Below are 18,972 nucleotides of genomic sequence, written 5' to 3'. Positions count from 1 at the left end.
TCATTGGGAGATAATGAAATAAAATTTGAATGTACCTGAAGGGCATCCTGATGTTCAGCCTCTCTGCATACTTGCACAGCGTGTCCCATGGAATATGAACTTTAATAAACATGATATCAGTATTTGCAACAGCTGGCTGCAAAAGACAGCAGGACAGGTACCATTATTTAGAATCAGAGCTGTTGATATCATGGGACAATGTGATCTGAGAGGAAAAACATTGTCTCCTTATCTACACGTGCATCACCTTCACTAATTTAAAAGTAATTTATATGAACAGAAATTCTTAATACATAAAAATCTTAAATAAAATTATAATAATGACATCATATACAAGAAATAATCACTGATATGAGTTCATATATATTTTTATATCGATCATAATCAAGATCTAGAATCCTCAATGAGAAAAATTATGAGCCAATTAGGAATCTAAAGTGATTCTTGTTTGGGCACTTTATCAAGTTCCTCTTATTCTCATACATCAAAATTACAACCAAACTATAGAATATCCATCATCCAGACCATACAGAAGGCAAGCAGAACAGAAGTCCTACAACAAAGGATATAAAGATGTCACATTGAAACTGGTAGGAGGGGCAGAGATGTGTAGGGGGCAGAGACATAGGAGGGAGATCTCAGCTGTGGAAGTCCCCTCTAAAGAGCTAGAAGTCCCAGTCCCATACCTGGCCACCTAGCTCAGGGTTCCAGTGCCAAGAAGAGGAGTCCCCATAACTTTTGGCTGTAAAAACCAGTAGGGAATGTGGCTGAGTAAGATAGAAGTCTGTTGGAGTCCCAGCTTTTCTCTTAAAGGGCTGCACATGGATTTACTCGGCCTCACTTGCTTTGTGTTCACGTGCTATGGCAAAAACTAGAAGGGCCCCAGGGATATACAAAGAGGAACGGAATTGTCTGACATCAAGAGTTCAGATGACAGATTTCTCCCAAATAGAAATGTTGTCAGAGGCTACTGTTCTTCTCTGAGTCCTCCCCATACAGGGCTAACTGAGTCTCCATGAACCTATCACCGTTCTCCTCACTTTAGTGATTTCCTGAGACCCAGCCCAACCAATCTGCAGGCCCACCCAAGCTGTTTCCAGTGGCTTTTCCATACAAATGACCTGTCTTGACTCATGCTTCAGCCTTTCCTAAAATCTTATAAATAAGCAGCATCTGGCCTCCACATGCCCCTGTACCTCTCAATAAGTGGCCCCAGACCCTGCACTAGTGGCAGCAGGCTTGATTTGCAGTATGGCTTCTCCTAGGAACCCCCAATCCCAGCACAAGTAGAAACCATCTGTATATCATTTTGTAACTCGTGTCGGTTGTGGCCCTGTGCAGGACATAAGTGGTGACTGACCTTGGCCTGTACCTCTTGGGAGGCCTCAGAGCCAACTCCAGAAGCAATACACTTAAGGAGAAGACTTAGTGGGCATGAGAGCCATGCTACATAATGGTCACAGAGAGGTACTGCAGCCCATTGGCCTAATGGTAAATCCCTCAACCACAACAGACGGCTGTACCACATTGGAATACCCAGCTCAAGTGATTAGGGAGGTTCTGTCACTAGATCCTGTAGGACACCGACACCTACTACACGAGGCCACTCCACCAAGCCTGAGAGATGTAGCAACTCTACCTAATACAGAGAAACCAATACAGCGAGGCTGCCAAAATGAGAGGACAAAGAAACACGTCCCAAATGAAAAAACAGAACAAAACTCCAGAAAAAAGAGCTAAACAAAATGGAGATAAGCAATCTACTTACATGCAATTTTCCAAACACTGACTATAAGGACACTCAATGAACTTAGGGATAAAATAGATAAAACTAGTGAGATAGAATAGACAAAATTAGTGAGAACTTAAAAAAAATAGGAAACAAAAATGGAACTAGAAAAAATTTTAAAAAGAATGAGACAGAAATGAAGAATACATGAACTGAAATGAAAGATTAGAAAGAATCAACAGAGGAGTAGATAAAGTAGAGAATCGAATCAGAGACTCGGAAGGTAAGAAAGCAGAAAACACTATCAGAACAACAAAAAGAAAAAAATCGCCCCCCTCCAATGAGGATAGTAGAAGGAGTCTTTGAGACAACTTTAAGTATATTAACATTTGTATCATGGGAGTGCCAGAGGAGAAGAGAGAGAGCAGAGAATTGAAAACCTATGTGAAAATATAATGACAGAAAACCTCCCTAACCTGGTGAAAGAAATAAACATGTAAATCCAAGAAGCACAAAACCCTAAACAAGATGAACCCAAAGAGGCAAGAAGGATCTGACAAGAAATATAGAAAGTGATGAAAATCAAGGACCTACAACCAAGATGACTTTACCCACAAAAGCTATTATTTAAAATTGAAGGACAGATAAAAAATTTCTTAGACAAGAAAAAGCTGAAGGATTTCATCACCACCAAATCAATATTATAAGAAATATTACAGAGTCTTCTTTAAGATGGGAGTGGATTGGGAGGATGGGTGAAAAGAGTAAAGGGATTAAGAAGCACAAATTGGTAGCTACAAAATAGTCATAAGGAATATAGTCAATGATATTGTAATGATTACATATGTTGTCAGATGGTCAGATACTAGATTTATTGGGGTGATAACTGTAAGTTATATGATGTTTAATCACTGGGTTGTACACCTAAAACTGATATAGTACTGTATGTAAACTATAATTAAAAAATTTAAAAAACTTATTTAAAGTAAAAAAATCTAATCTGTAATAGTTATATAAATATATATATTTAGAGTTAAGCATTTATATGTATAAATAAAGAGTTTTATGAAAGGATTAACCCAAAATTAATGGTAGTTATATGCATGTAATAAAGTTTGAAATCATTTTTACTTTTTGTTCTTTTGATTTTGTGTAGCTTAAATTTTTTCTATACATACCTTGCTTTGTACAATTTAGCAATAACTATAAAAATACTTTATTGGGGGAACAAAAACAATTTCCTCTCATTCTTGCTTAGAAAGAAGGGATAGACAGTTACCATCAGTCATTAATTAATTTATTTACTTATTCTTTTACCATATTTTGTTGGATAATTACTACCTGCCAGGTACTATGGAAATCCTGGACTTGTAAGTGATACAAGTCCATTATCTTATACAGCTGCCAAATTTTCACACTTACTCTAACATTTTAGTCCACTTATTCCCATATCCAGAGATCATAAAAAGTTTAGTGTCTTTGATCCAGACAAGAGTTTTCAAAGCCGTCAGATGTACATCAGAATTATCTAAGGAGGTATTAATAAAACTGTGTTCCTTAGTCAAATTTTTCAGAATTCTCAGAAATGGATTCATTCTTCTGTATATTTTGCTTATATCATTAACAGAGAATCAGATACCTCTTGAACCCAATAGTCATCAAGATTCTTAGATGCAGTCCAATAGTCTAAAATAAATCTACTGAATAACTGACTACTTTGGTATTCTATATTATTTGCATTCATATTCAACTTAAAAAATAAAGTCCACACAGTAATTTTCTGAAGCTCCTATAATACCTGAGGCCACCAGAGTTAAGAAAAAGTTTGTGGTCAAGTTAGCAGTGAATCCCCAGGGCCTCTCCATCATGTCATAGAGAGCTGGACATGCATCAAGGAGGCACTTCTGTCTGTTCCCATTTAGACACACCTGCCAGGACAGACACAGCTAACCTCCATTCAGTTAACATTGTTCACTTAAATTTTGACTAGATGGGACTTCTCAAGAAACCTACCAACCTTAAAAACTCAAAAAAGTATGAAAGAAATTTCTAAGTTGTATTTAAAATATATTTTAAAGTTAAATTGTAATATTTTATATTCATATATTCATAAAGCTAAGTTAAAATATGGCTAATTTCACATATTTGACAAAACAATATTTCAAATTTATATTAGCAGCATTTTAAAACAGGATTATTACAAAACATTCACTAGACTTTTACTCAGATATAAAGCACAGCCTCACCACCAACGCCACAGGGTAGGCCCTTCTATTGTATTTGTTAAAGACTGTTCCACAGAATATTATCAAAAAGAAGTGGGCAGAGGCATGATTCATGATTAAGTTGGTTTGGGGTTTTTCACTAAAAACCTTGTGAGATGCTTTCATATGTATGTACTTACTAAAAATATACAAGAAGGAAAAAAAATCAGAATGTTCAATATTTTGGACCATGAATTTTTTTTCAGAGCTTATTGAGGTATTATATTCTTCAAATCACCATGGAAAAGATAGCAAAAGATGTTTTCACATCAGTACAATTTCCATTGACCTTCCCTACTTTGAGTATGTTTATTTTATACATCATGCCACTGGCCTGCACTTAAGAATGTTTATTTTAAATAAAAGGTAAAGAGTGATAAAAATAGGCCCTGGCCAGTTGAGTCGGGTAGAGAGTGGGCCCAGTGTGTGGATGTCCTGGGTTTGATTTCTGGTCCAGGCACACAAGAGAAGTGACCATCTGCTTATTTACCCATCCCCCCTTCTCTCTCTATTTCTTCTCCTCCTGCAGCCATGTCATGATTAGTTTGAGCAAGTTGGCCCCAGATGCTGAGGATGGCTTCATGGCCTCACCTTAAGTGCTAAAATAGCTCGGTTGCTGAGCAACAGAGCAACGGCCCCAGATGGCAGAGCATCGCCACACAAAAGGTTTGCCAGGTGCATCAGGTTGGGGGCACATGCAGGAGTCTGTCTCTCTGCCTCTCCGCCTCTCACTTAATTAAAAACAAAATGACGAAAATAAATATTGACAAATGTTTAATGAATGAATTGATATAATTAATTTTGAGCACAGTCTAGTTAGTATGTACCTAAGCAAGAGATGCTGGAGAAAAGAAAGCGATTATGCCAGAATTATTCTGGAAGAGGTGCTATGTGGAAAATGAAATTAGCAACACGAATAGATGAGTTAGTTAGCACTGATTATTTATTAATTCATTCTTATCAACCAGTAAATTGTAAAATAATCTAATGAACTTAAATGAATGGGATGCTTTAGAAAGATTTTCTGCATTAACTATCGTTAATGAGTGAAATGTCAAACTAAGTGCATGAAGAGTTAGAACATTTCTAATTTTGTATGTCTTAACTTTCAACGTATATAGCTCCTTTCAAGAAGCATGAACTGTCTTCTTTTATGATTCCTTCAACATAATTTCTCTTTTTTTATACCTGTACTTATAAAAAAAATGCAGTTTCCTGTTCTCATAGCTCCTGAGCAGGAGGTTGGGGTAGGGATGGTGCTGGCAGGGGGGAAGATTACTTTCTCCCTTGCAATCAGAAGCACTCGATTTGGCACTATTCTGTTTAGCTATGATGAAGGCAGGCTTTTCTGAGTGAACAGAACACCCACTGCCTTCACATTTCACATTATTACTTAATTATTCCATCCAAAATTCCCAAGGGGTAGAACATTCACTCTTGAAAGAAGAGGAAATTTCAAAAATTGATTTTATAAAGTCACTATGCAAGTTGGTGGTAGAAAACAGAAAGAAAATAGAATATGGAGCTCAAGGTATTATATCTCAGATAAAGACAAATTGCTGCTATGATCTGAAAATGAATTTGGATAACAAAGCACCTACCCTGACAGCTGCCGATCATCTATCTATCCATTCTTATGGTTTTCAAATATGCATCATTACCTGATGACTTGACCATCTAAAGTTGTTCACATCAACGTGCAATATAATGAGAATTTGAGACCTTCTCTGTGCCAGCTTCAGTGCTTAGCTCTGATAAATGTAAATTTTAAAAATTAGTACTATTCACTAAGAAATATTCCCATTTTCAGCTAAAAATCTAATATTGTGACATTTTCATCATTTCACTGTCCCCTTTCTAAATTTGTCACAAGTCCTAAACATTTTTAATTAATACTGATTAAAATTAAATTGCCACGAAAGGCCACAACCTTTGACAGTAGAAATTTGAACAAAAATTAAATGTTTATGATAATGCAAAATGCTGAATTTGATAGTTCAAATAGCTTTAAGTATTTACATACCAGTTATTCGTCAGGTAGCATGAGATTTAACCTAAAAATATACTTAGATTGTATCTTGTCATCACAGAGGTAAGTTTTTTTTCAAGTCTGTTTACTTAGAAAGGCAGTACATTTTTTCATGATGCCAACATTTTTTAATAGTGTGGCTCTCAGAATTCTAAAACATTCTCCAAGATCCTTGTCTTTTGTCGTCCTCGTCCTGTACAACCTCAGGCACATGTGTATATAATGGAATATTCACTCCCATAAGTAGGCTATGTTATATATCACATTTGCTGTTAAGAAAAGATTACCTTCATGGCAGATGAGCCCCTAAAAAGAAACAGGCTCTTCTCATCAAGAAAGATTTAAAATAGCAGAGGGACACAAGGAAGATTTTCCATTGTTGGTTTTGAAAATAGAGGTGAGGGGCCACATGGAAAGGAAAGAGAATGCTTCTAAGAGCTGACAAACTTTGGCTAAGAGCCAGCAAAGATATAAGAACCTCAATCATACAACCACTAGGAATTAAATCCTGCTACAATCACATAAGCTGGAGAATACTTAGAGCTCCAGTTGTAAACAAAGCCTGGACAACACACTGATTTAAGTCTTGTGAGAAATAGAGAAAAGTGTTCAGTCATGTCATGCCCAAACCTCTGACTTAATAATGGGTTTATTTTGAGCTGAAAAAAATGTGTGGTAATTTGTAAAGCAGAATATAACAGTTTTAAAAAATTTTCATTTGAAATCTTAAAGGAATCATTTTTATGACATACTGCTAAAATGCTATTTATAGAAACATGTTTTTGTTCACCCAAACTGCATTTGTCATAGCAGGTTGATTCTATAGACTAACGTTGGGATAATTAATCTAGTGCTAATTAACCCAACCATTAAAGGACTAATGTCATTACTTTTAAAATTAGAAACTTAAGTAAAGTAAACCATTTTTTTAAAAACAATTTTGACAAGTAAAAGTAATAATTATGAAAAATTAACTTTAAAATATCATTCCAGAACCTTGCTTTCCTTACACTGCTGTCCTGTTACTTGAGCTTCCCTTTCACCCTTACCCAAATTCCTAAGGACCTTTATTTTTTAAAATTGTATCTGTCTCCTGTTTCTTCAATCTTTCTCTTCCTTCTATTCTCTCTCTTTTTCCCTCCCTCCATTTTTTTTTCTTGGATCTTACTTGTCATCATTTGAACATTTTATCTAAGAAGGAAGGAATGAAGGAAGGAAGGAAGGAAGGAAGGAAGGAAGGAAGGAAGGAAGGAAGGAAGGAAGGAAGGAAGGAAGGGAAGAAGGAAGGAAGGGAGGAAGGGAGGAAGGAAAGAAGGGTGGGAGGGAGGGAGGGAGAGAGAGAGGGAGGGAGGGAAAAAAATAAAACTTCACACTATCTCTTTGCCTTTATTGGCTATTGCTCATCTTCCCCCCATTCGCAGATAAGCAAGTTGATGGCATTTTCTGCTGCCTCAATTTTTCCATTATCTATTTACACTTCAACTTATGCCATTCTAGCTTATAAGTCCATCCATCTCAGAAAAATAATTCTCATGGCTTTTGCCAAAGATCTCCATGCTGCTCAATGAAATGGCATCTTTCTTGTTTTACTATACTTCTCAGCAGTAATTTATCCAAATAACCACTCTTTTTTTGTGACTCTTCATCTCTTCCTTCCTACCTACCTTCAACTCCTTCAAGTAAATTTATCTTCCTCCTTTCCCAGGCTAACTCTAAGGCTCATTTCCCTTCCCATTCTTCAGTGATTTTGTACTAATACATGACTTCTATTACCATCTATATTTACATTCAGCTGAGATTCTTCATTTGAGCTCTAGACATAAATTTTAAACATTTCTAGCCGTATTTATCAAAGGTACCTCTATTGCTAGTTTATGATTTTCATTTCCATAATCCTATCCCACTTTTTCCTTAAATTAGCTCTCTTTAGTCAATAGTGATTTAAATTGGCTATTTCATCTGATAGTATCGTGCCCCCTTGTCTTCCCATGGTGAACTCCTTCCTTCCCATTCAGATCACTTTATCTCAGAACACACATGCTAACATAGCTACCTATCTCACTCCCTATATAACATTCTGTTTGAACTATTGGGTAACACCCCTCACTATGTAACTTTCCTATCTGTTTATGGTTTATCCCCTCCCATGAGAACATGGCGCATTTTTATCTTGGTTCCTATTTATCTCCAGAATGTAGCAGATATGAGTGCATCACTAATGCTTGTTGAATGAATAAAGAAATTATTCAAGCCACAAACCTAAGTTATCCTTTAAGTCTTTTCTTTCCTGCCATATACAAAACACCACCATCAACCATTTAATTTCTACCTTAGAAAAATAAAAATGATGAGAAAATTAAACTCAAAGTAAGCAGGAGAAAAAAAAAGAATTCAAGGATAAATCAATGATTGAAAACAGATAATCAATAGTAAAAAATCAATAAGACCAAAGGATGATCTTTGAAGAGAAAAATAAATCAGTAAGTCTCTAGTCACATTAAGTATGAAAAATAGAGATAAGACATAAATTACCAATATCACAAATGAAAAATAGGATGTTACTACAGATCCCATGAAAATTAAAAGGTTTATAAAGAAATATGCAAACAATTCTATGATAAATATGCTGAAACTCACACAGAAAGTAAAACACAATCTGGCTAAGTCTGTATCTATTAGAGAAATTGAATCAATAATTATATAATAGACTTCTAAAACAGAAGGCAACAGGTTCAGGTATGTATACTGACGATTTTCACCAAATATTTAAGGGAGAAATAGTACCAATTCTCTACGATCTGAGAGCAGTACAAAAGTAGAGGGAGTACTTCTTTACTCACTCTATTAGGTGAGGATTATCCTACTACCAAAAGCAAACGAAGACATTTCAAGAAAGTGAAACTACAAACGAGTATCTTTTATTAACAGAGATGCAAAAATCTTCAACAAAATGCAGTACTAGCAAATAGAATCCAATAATATATAAAAATAAGTAATTATACACCACAACCACCTGCAATTTATCTCAAGAAAGCAATACCGGGTTAACATTCAAAAATCAATTAATGTAATATCATCAACAAACTAAAAAGAAAAAATTGTATGATCATATTAATAAAAGCACTTAAAAAATTTAACACTCATTCATAACAAAAAAAAATGGATAGGAATAAAGATGAACTTCCTAAACTTGATAAAGAATATCTACAAAAAACCAATAGCTAAAATCATACTTAATGGTAAGAAATCAGAACCATTCTCACTAAAATCAGGAACAGGGCAAGAATATACACTCCTTACCACTTCTTTTCAACATCATACTGGAAATACAAGCTAATACAATATGACACACACAAAAAACCATACAAGGTATACAGCTTAATAAGGAAGAAGTAAAACAGTCTTCAGTCACAGATTACATGATCACTATATAAAGATAATTCAAACAAATAAAAAACTCACAAACTCATGGAACTAATAAGTGATTATAGTAAGGTTGCAGGATGCAAGGTTAATATACACAAATCAAATGCATTCTTAAATATGAGCAATGAACTAGTGCTGTTTGAAATTAAAAACACAATACCATTTATGTTAGCACCCCAAAGAGTTAAATACTTAAGTTTAAATTTAAATATATGCCCAAGTTCTATATGAGGAAAATTACAAAACTCTAATGAACAGAATTAGAAAAAAAACTAATAAAGGAAGACATATTTAGAATAAGAAGACTTGGCCCTGGCCGTTGGCTCAATGGTAGCGCATCGCTCGGCGTGTGGAAGTCCCAAGTTCAATTACTGGTCAGGGCACACAGGAGAAGCACCCCCATTTGCTTCTCCACCCTTCTCCCTCTCCTTCCTCTCAGTCTCTCTCTTTCCCTCCTGCAGCCAAGGTTCTGTTAGAGCAAAGTTGGCCCAGGTGCTAAAGACGGCTCCATGGCCTCCGCCTCAGGTGCTAGAATGGCTCTGGTGGCAATGGCACAATGCCCCAGATGGGCCAGAGCATCACCCCCTAGTAGGTATGCCAGGTGGATCCCGATCTGGCTCATGCAGGAGTCTGTCTGACTGCCTCCCTGCTTCTAACATTGGGGAAAAAAAAGAATAAGAAGACTCAGTATTATTAAGATGTCAGTTCCTCCCAACTTGTTTCATAGATTTAATGCAATGCCAATAAAATAAAAGCTTTACATTGGAAGATAAAAGACCCAGAACAGATAACACGATATTGAAGGAGCACAAGTCAGTGGACTGATATTACCTGACTTCAAGACATATTCTAAAGGTACAGTAGGGGTATTAGTGAATAACTAAACAAGTAGATAAATAGAACAGAATAGTAAGCCCAGAAATAAACCCACATAGTATTAACCTGACTTATAAAAGACAACTGACTTTTCACAGAGGAAGAAAGGTAATACAATGAACCAACAGCAGTCTTTTAAACAAATGGTTCTGGAACAACTAGACATCTTAATGCAAAAAAAAAAAAAAAAAATGAATCTAGACACCCTTCAGGGGTCTCAAACTCGCGGCCCGCCCACCAATTTTGTGCGGCCCGCAGACTAATCAAACTTCGTGGATTAGTCTGCGGGCCAGTCTGCGGGCCGCACAAAATTGGTGGGCGGGCCGCATGCGGCCCGCGGCCCGTGTTTGAGACCCCTGGAAAAATATTAAGTAAAAATGGATCATAGACCAAACTGTAAAATCAATAACTATAAATTTCTAGAGAAAAGAAAACATAGGAGGTAATTTGTATGACCTTGAAGTATCCAAACAGAAGTCACTTCTGCATGGTGATGTCTTTTAAGATACAACACCAAGTGCACAGTTCACTAAAGAAATAATTATTACACTGTATTTCATTAAAATTAAAAACTTCTGCTCTGCAAAAAAAACAGTCGAGAAAGAGAAGACAAGCCACATACTGGGAGAAAATATTTGTGTATGACATATCTGATAAGTACTATTATTTAAAATATTTAAAGAACTCTTAACTAAGCAATAAAAAAACAAACAACCCAACTGAAAAACAGGCCAAAGATCTTAACAGACACGTTGTCAAAGAGGACACATATATGAAAAATAAGCACATGAAAATTTGGTGCACATTATTTGTCATCAGAAAAAGAAACACCAGAAAAAGAAACACCGCTACACACCTATTAGAATGGCTGTGTTGCTGAGGATGTGAAGCAACAGAAACTCTCATTAACTACTGGTGGAAATGCAAAATGGTACAGTTACCTTGGAAGACAGTTCGGAGGTGTTTTTACATAACTGAACATATTCTTACCATGTGATTCAGCAGTGCAATCCTTGGTACTCAACCACAGGAGGTGGAGACTTACATCTTACACAAAAATCTGCACAAGGATGTCTAATAGATGCTTTATTCATAATTGCCAAAACATGTAGCAACCAAGGTGTCCTTCAGTACATAAATGGATAACCAAACTGGTACATCCAGACAATGAAATAGTACTCTACACTAAAAAGAGAAGCTATAAAGCCATGAGAAGACATGGAAGCAACTTAAATGCATACTACTCTGTGAAAAATGCCCATCTGAAAAGGCTGCACATTGTGATTCTACCATAGGACCTGAAAAAAGCAAAACCATGCATAAAGTTAAAAAGATAAAAGGTTGGCCCTCCTGGAGAGGTGCACAGGTGGAGCACGGACAATTTTTAGAGAAGTAAAATACGCTGTATGATGCTATAATGTGGTACATTTTGCACATTTGTCCAAACTCATAGAATGGACAACCTCAAAAGGTAACATTAATGTAGAATATAGACTCTGAGTGAGAGTGATATGTCACTGTAGCGTTATCAACGATCACAAATGTTACGTTTTGGTAAAGAGACCTAAAGAGACGTTTATAATAGGGGAGGCTACACACGACTAGGGAAGATATAGAAAATGTCTATACCTTCATCTCAATTGTGCTGTGATCCTAAAAGTGCTCTAAAGTAATCATTAAAAATAGCATAAAAGAATAAGGAAGAAAATCACCTATAGTTCTAATAATTAAAACCCAAACAGCCTGACCTGTGGTGGCGCAATGGATAAAGCGTCAACCTGGAAATGCTGAGGTCACCGGTTCAAAACCCTGGGCTTGCTTGGTCAAGGCACATATGGGAGTTGATGCTTCCAGCTCCTCCCCCTGCCTCTCTCTCTCCTCTCTCTCTGTATCTCTCCCTCTCTCTCTCCTCTCTAAAATGAATAAATAAAATAAAAATTAAAAAAAAAAACCAAACATTAACAGTTTGGCAAACTCTATAGACATTTTGTTTTTCTTTTAATAGGATTTTGTTGTTTATAGGGATATAATTATTCCTTCTTTAATTTTAAAAATTGTAAAAATGGTTATGTACTTTGAAAAATATTTAAATTTACAGAAATATACAGAGTAAAATGGAATACATTTTAAGTGGGGCTATATACATAGTATATATTTCTTTTACATTTGGGAGAAAATAACTACATTTTATGAAGCCATATGCTATGCACTGTCCATACTGAAACATAAAACATTGTCTCTCTTCCAACATATTATATCACATAATTAATATCACTAAAACACCTACCTCCTTTTCCAACATCAAGCCTTCTGCTCGGAGGTTCTTTTCAAATGTGTTTCTTTTGTCATACTGTATATTTGACTTTCTATAAACCAGGATGTAATCAATCCGCTTTTTGCCATCTTTGAATAGAAGTCCACTAGATGCTATGTAATTCATGTCATTCTGCAAATAAAACAATGACTATTAACAATCTGGGTTAGGCAAGCACACTGATAGGGTTTCAGTCACTTCTGTTCAGATACTGGCAGTCCAGTATTTAAAAAAAATGTGTTTTTACATTCCATTTATAAGATATGGAAAATGATTTTTAAAATTTGCAATCTACTGCAGGAGACAGCTAGAAAGTAATGGAACAAGATTTGAAATGGAGCAATCTAATACTAGAACATGGGTTCTCTGATGCTAGCATCAAAATGTACATTTTATTCAACACAGCCTTGTAGAAATGGTATCGGCTGGGTATTATTCAAAATCAGGCCCAGACACACTGCTTTATATTTTTTATTTTATTTAATACTCACAGTTTGCATTTTAAAGTTAAAGATAATATGGCTTAAAAAACATAAGTACTGAAGCAAACATTATTGTCTGTATTAAACAACATTCAGACCAGGTGCTATTTCCCTACACCTCAAAAACACTAAGTCACACAGTAATTCCTGAGCTGCTTGCTCCAAGAAGTATTTATTCCCAGGACAGGAGACCGGAATCCAACTAAAACATCTTACTTTGTTTACCTTGCTATGCCTGCCCACTTCAACTCTTTTTCAGACTCCGAACAAATTCACTATCAAATTTCTGCCTTGTGAGACTTACCTTAAACCTCTCAGCCCAGGTCCTGGAACTGTTTGAAAACTCTTCCCTAACTTCCCCTTTTCAAACACTACTAAGACTATCCAAGTGGTATCCTTATTTGTTGTAACTTTAATAAAATCAGCCTTATTGATCATCAGATTTTCTTGATTGTCTTCGAAGAGTAGAGATTGAACTAGTATATTGCAGGAGATGACTGAAGAGCCAGGACTTTAATCCAATTTGACTGCAGGTTCTTAGCTCTTATATATGTTGGCCATTTTGTTCTATATTTTACATGAAACTACTTAAACATCTGCACCAACTCTCTATTCTATTTTTCCCATAAAGACATTCTCGAGATTCAAAAATTTCCTAACATTTGGAGACCTATCTGACAATTTCTACTTAACAAATGAAACTTTGCAGCCCTGGGCAGGTAGTTAAATTAGTTAGAGTGTTATATGGATGCAACAAGGTTGTGATTTGACCCCTGGTCTCAGCACATATAAGAATCAATCAATGAATCCATAAATAAATGGAACAAAAAAATTAATGCTTCTTTCTCTATGTATCTCCCTTCCTCTCTCTCTCTCTCTCTCTCTCTCTCTCTCAACTAAATCAACAAATTAAAAGAAAAATAAAAGCAACATTTCATTTTAGCTAGCCTTCAGTTGGTTATTCAAAATAAACAAATAAATAAAAGAAATGGAACTTCACCGACATCCCTTCCATCTGAATGCCTGGCACATCTCCCCTCCCCAAGGTAATCATAAGCCTACATTTTGGCTTTTCTTATTTTTATCATCAAAGGATATACCCTTTAACACTATATTTAGTCCTGTCTGTCATCAGGCTTTATGTAAATGGAAACATGTAAGAAATAATATTTGTGTCTGGCTGCTTTCATGTAATATTATGAATGTGAAATCCTTTCCTAATTTTTATATATTTGTAGTTTATTCTTTTGCTGTTATAATACATATAAGTACAACAAAACTTATGTATGCTTTCCACTAATAGTGGTTATTTGGTCTGTTTATAGTCTTGGCTATTACAAATATAGTTAGAATGAACTTTCATGTGAGTATCTCACAATACACTTGTCCATTGTGCATTCATTTCTATCAGGTCTGTAAATTAGGACAAAAATTGCGAATTCACAGAATATACTTATGTACTTTCTTTTGGGGGAGCAGAGACTGAGAGAAACAGAGAGAGGGATAGATAAGGACAGACAGACAGGAAGGAAGAGAGATGAGAAGCATCAATTCTTCGTTGCAGCACCTTAGTTGTTCAATGATTGCTTTCTCATATGTGTCTTGACTGGGGGCTACAGCAGAGCAAGTGACCCCTTGCTCAAGCCAGCAACCTTGGGCTCAAGCCAGCGACCTTGGACTTCAAGCTAGTGACCTTAGGATTCAAGCCAGCGACCAAAGGATCATGTCCATGATCCCACGCTCAAGCCAGCGATCCTGCACTCAAGCTGTTGAACCGTGCTCAAGCTGGTGATCTCGGGGTTTTGAAGTGGCTTAGTCAGGCAGTAAATGCTCACTTTCAACTTTAGTAGATAATGCCAAACACACTACGTCAATTTAAATCTCTACCAGTACCACTTAAATTTCTCCTGCTTCATAACTTCTCCAGTCTTTTTTTAATTTATATATTATTTTTTGCTATATTGGTGGCATGGTGCTTAGTCATAATTTATTGGGACTGAATTTTGCACTTTATGATTACTGATAACTTTCCTAATGATTTATCTACAGACATTCAGGATAAGTCCTCTGACATTCATATGTATCTATATTTCAAATATCTGTCCATGGCTAAACTTTACACAAAGTCAACTGGAATTGATTTTGTTGCACAAGATGTGTGGTAGGGGTCACACTTTATTAATTAGTTCTATGTGCTTATCCAATTGTTCCAGTACCCTGTAGCAATAGACGTTTCTATACATGGAAACATTGAATCTTACAAAACAGTTACCCATTAAAAATATATTTGTGGAATATTCATAGTTCATTCACCAACTCTTCAATTGTTGAGATTATATATTAGCTACTACAAATAAAGCTATAATAAACATTCATCTGTATACATATTTTGCAGTACACATATGCATGTATTTCTATTAGGTCTATACCTAGGAGAAATAGATTGCTGATTCACAGAAAATGATTATTTTCAACTTTAGCAATTTGTTGATCTTAACTTAGAGTAGAGCTTATTGTGTACAAACCTTGAACCAATTTCTGGTGTCTTATGAGATGTCATAGAACATGGTTCTGTACAGATGGAGCTTCTTGATTGATTTCTAGTCTATGCTTTTAAAAAATGAGTTATTTTATCATAGCATATAGCATGAAAACTACACTCTTTCCAATATGCATAGGTTTCAGGTGCTGTCAGTATATCTGCTCTCACACACAATACTCCTTTTATCCAAATGTTGGTATTCAGAATGCAACTAATTAGTGCCATGCTCATTTACAGGGTATTTCTTTTCTTTCTTTTTTTTTTAAACTTCTGTTTTTCTTTATTCATTTTTAGAGAGGAGAGAGAGAGGTAGAGAGAGAAGGAGGAGGAGCTGGAAGCCTCAATTCCCATATGTGCCTTGACCAGGAAGCCCAGGGTTTCGAACCGGCGACCTCAGCATTTCCAGGTCAATGTGTTATCCACTGCACCACCACAGGTCAGGCTTTACAGGGTATTTCTGTGTCTGTTTGGACTTAGGCACATGTGAGGCTGGGAGGAAAGAGCAGTACATGATTCTGGCGTGCTCAGAAGACTGCTGCTGATGAGCAAGGCTGTGGATGCTTACTTTCCTCGAGTGTGTGGCTCTGAGGCATTGTGATGAGGACTAACAATGGGCCAGATCAGTCCACCCGTCCTCTGTATTCTCTGTAGCCATTACACTGGTTTCAGCTAATAAGGCCCAGGGTCTGTGTCCCTGGCTTGTGTTTATGAATCCTGTCCTGCCAAACCTTCAAATAATGACAATCCTTTTTATTAGTTTCCTACAGTGGTGTTTGTTTTTGTGTTTCTGTATCTTCTTTTGGCAATCGTTAAGGGAAACTTGGAAATAGCAGTCTAGACACTGTCAGTCTGATGCCATGTTTTACCCAGAAATTCTAGCCTTACATTCCTTAATTAGAGAAAAATATAAACAACCCTAATAAGTAACAATATTTTTTTTAAGTTAAAATCATTTCTCAAAATAGCTTGCTATTATAGAAAGAAAAAGAAGCTTTTCAATTTTTTTCATTTTAGGAAAACATGAAGTTTTGTCGAGAAAATCACATATATACAACAACAAAAACAATCTTATTAAAAACAAACAGAAAACTCATCCTATCCCATGGATCAGGACAGATTCCACAGGTGGCTGAAATTTAATAAATGCTATCGAGTTAATTAAAATTTTGCTCTTTTCTCAAAGATATTTTTCATTATAAAATAGTAATTATAAGAGAAGAATGTGCCCTGGCCGGTTGGCTCAGCGGTAGAGCGTCGGCCTAGCGTGCGGAGGACCCGGGTTCGATTCCCGGCCAGGGCACACAGGAGAAGCGCCCATTTGCTTCTCCACCCCTCCGCCGCGCTTTCCCTCTCTGTCTCTCTCTTCCCCTCCCGCAGCCGAGGCTCCATTGGAGCAAAGATGGCCCGGGCGCTGGGGATGGCTCTGTGGCCTCTGCCCCAGGCGCTAGAGTGGCTCTGGTCGCAACATGGCGACGCCCAGGATAGGCAGAGCATCTCCCCCTGGTGGGCAGAACATCGCCCCTGGTGGGCGTGCAGGGAGGATACCAGTCGGGCGCATGCGGGAGTCTGTCTGACTGTCTCTCCCTGTTTCCAGCTTCAGAAAAATGAAAAAAAAAAAAAAAAAAAGAGAATGTTTTAATTTTCTATGTGTCCTAGGGAATAAAAAGGTATATTACTGCATATATATTTGTCTTTTTCATTTAATTTTTTTTAATTATTATTAATTTTAATTTATTGTGTTAACATGGATTCAAGTGTCCCACTCAATATAACTTCCTCCCCCCATCCCTCTGGACTTGCTATCCTGCTATCTGTATCTCTGTGTTATGTATATAGGATTTCACTAATCCCTTCACCTTCTCTGATCCCATCCCCTCATCCCCCTTCCCTCTGACAGCTGTCCCTCTACTCCCTGTGATCCCGCTTCTTCCTCTATTCCGTTCCTCAGTTCACTTCATTCATTAGATTTCACATGTAAGTGAGATCATATGATATTTGTCTTTCTCTGGCTGGCATATATCACTTAGCATAATAATCTCTATAATATATATTTGAATGTATCTAGTTTAACTTCAAATATATCAGAAAAGTAATTACTATGAAAATTTTCCTATGCAAATCATATTTAATTATGAGCCTTCTGAAATATATATAATATATATGATTTCAGTGCTATACATGGGTGGCCTTCACTGCTGAGAATAACCTGGCTGGTTTTATGGCATACTTAACAGATAATCAACCCCACCTCTAGGCCACACAGAAATACAAATCATCTTGTCATTAACCCTGGAGTTCTCTAATCCTCCAGCAGAAGCTCTACGTGATTGTACTTCAATTCCTATTATAATTTGGCAAAGAAAACTGTTATTTAAAAAAATAATAACTGATGAAATAGTATCTAAAAAAATAATAACATAAACTGAGCAGAATCAAGTACTTTTCAACATATTTTGCATACACTAACACATTTCGTGCTCACAAAAACTGAGAGATAAGTTCTATTTCTTCCATTTCACAGATGCTGAAATTGAGACATGCTTTAAAATAGAAAGGTCTTTACATTCTCTACATTATCAACTATTGCTGACTCTTATTCTGTATTATGTCTTCATATATCCTAAGCATGGTATGCTGCTGATTAAAACTTATTACTGACTGTGGAATTCAATCAACTTACAATTAATAAGGTATTGATTTCATTTTCTCTCAGAGAGCTTACGGTATCTTGTCAACAAGTCCTCCATAATGTGATTGGCTTACTATTTAACAGGCAATGAATGCTACACTGACTCTGAAAAATAAAACTGTTTTCAGATTCACAAAATAATATATCACCAAGGGAACCCAAACAGTGCCTTGTCATGGAACCACAGAGGGCTCCCTCTGAGGCCAGGCAGGATAATGGTAGACACGGGGCAGAGCAAATTTGCTGGTTGATTGCTCTTTCAGTGGCGTAACAAGGTGGGCTAAAAGCAATCTTCCAAAATCAGACAGAAAGCTTCTTGTCTGGTTGTAACCAAAGAGCAACTTGGTCCATCTGGGAATCCCATAAGGATTTGCCTCATCTCCTTTTGTACTTGACACTGAGTGGTCGAGCAAGCTGTGTGGCTCTGTATAACCTGCAGATTAAGGAAAGAGGTCTTGAAGAAGCTGGGCTGTGCCTCTTCTCTCTGACTGTTTATGCTTTTGCAAATGCAGGGGAGGCAGGTGCAAATGCATTCAGCAGCCTCACCTGCTCCCAGGACATGTAATCAATGGGACAAAGCTGTCTGTCTGCTCCAAGTGATAGCTTCAGAAGAGCATATAC

The 18,972-nt window shown here is 36.5% G+C and overlaps 1 protein-coding gene across 1 annotated transcript in view; it reads right to left on the bottom strand.

The window, feature by feature from the left end:
- The window catches only part of ANO3 (anoctamin 3), a 251,800-nt gene that overhangs the window by 102,579 nt on the left and 130,249 nt on the right, over window positions 1-18,972 (bottom strand). The window contains exons 5-6 of the mRNA XM_066251152.1: window positions 12,612-12,770; window positions 36-136 (exon numbers count right to left, since the gene is read on the bottom strand). Coding sequence (XP_066107249.1) covers window positions 36-136; window positions 12,612-12,770 — 260 coding nt within the window. The remainder of the gene's footprint in view (window positions 1-35; window positions 137-12,611; window positions 12,771-18,972) is intronic.

The sequence above is a fragment of the Saccopteryx bilineata genome, chromosome 1 (genome assembly GCF_036850765.1).
Source record: "Saccopteryx bilineata isolate mSacBil1 chromosome 1, mSacBil1_pri_phased_curated, whole genome shotgun sequence".
NCBI classification, from domain to species: domain Eukaryota; kingdom Metazoa; phylum Chordata; class Mammalia; order Chiroptera; family Emballonuridae; genus Saccopteryx; species Saccopteryx bilineata.
Note: the sequence above shows the minus strand (reverse complement) of the source record. Positions and strands in the feature narration are given on the sequence as shown.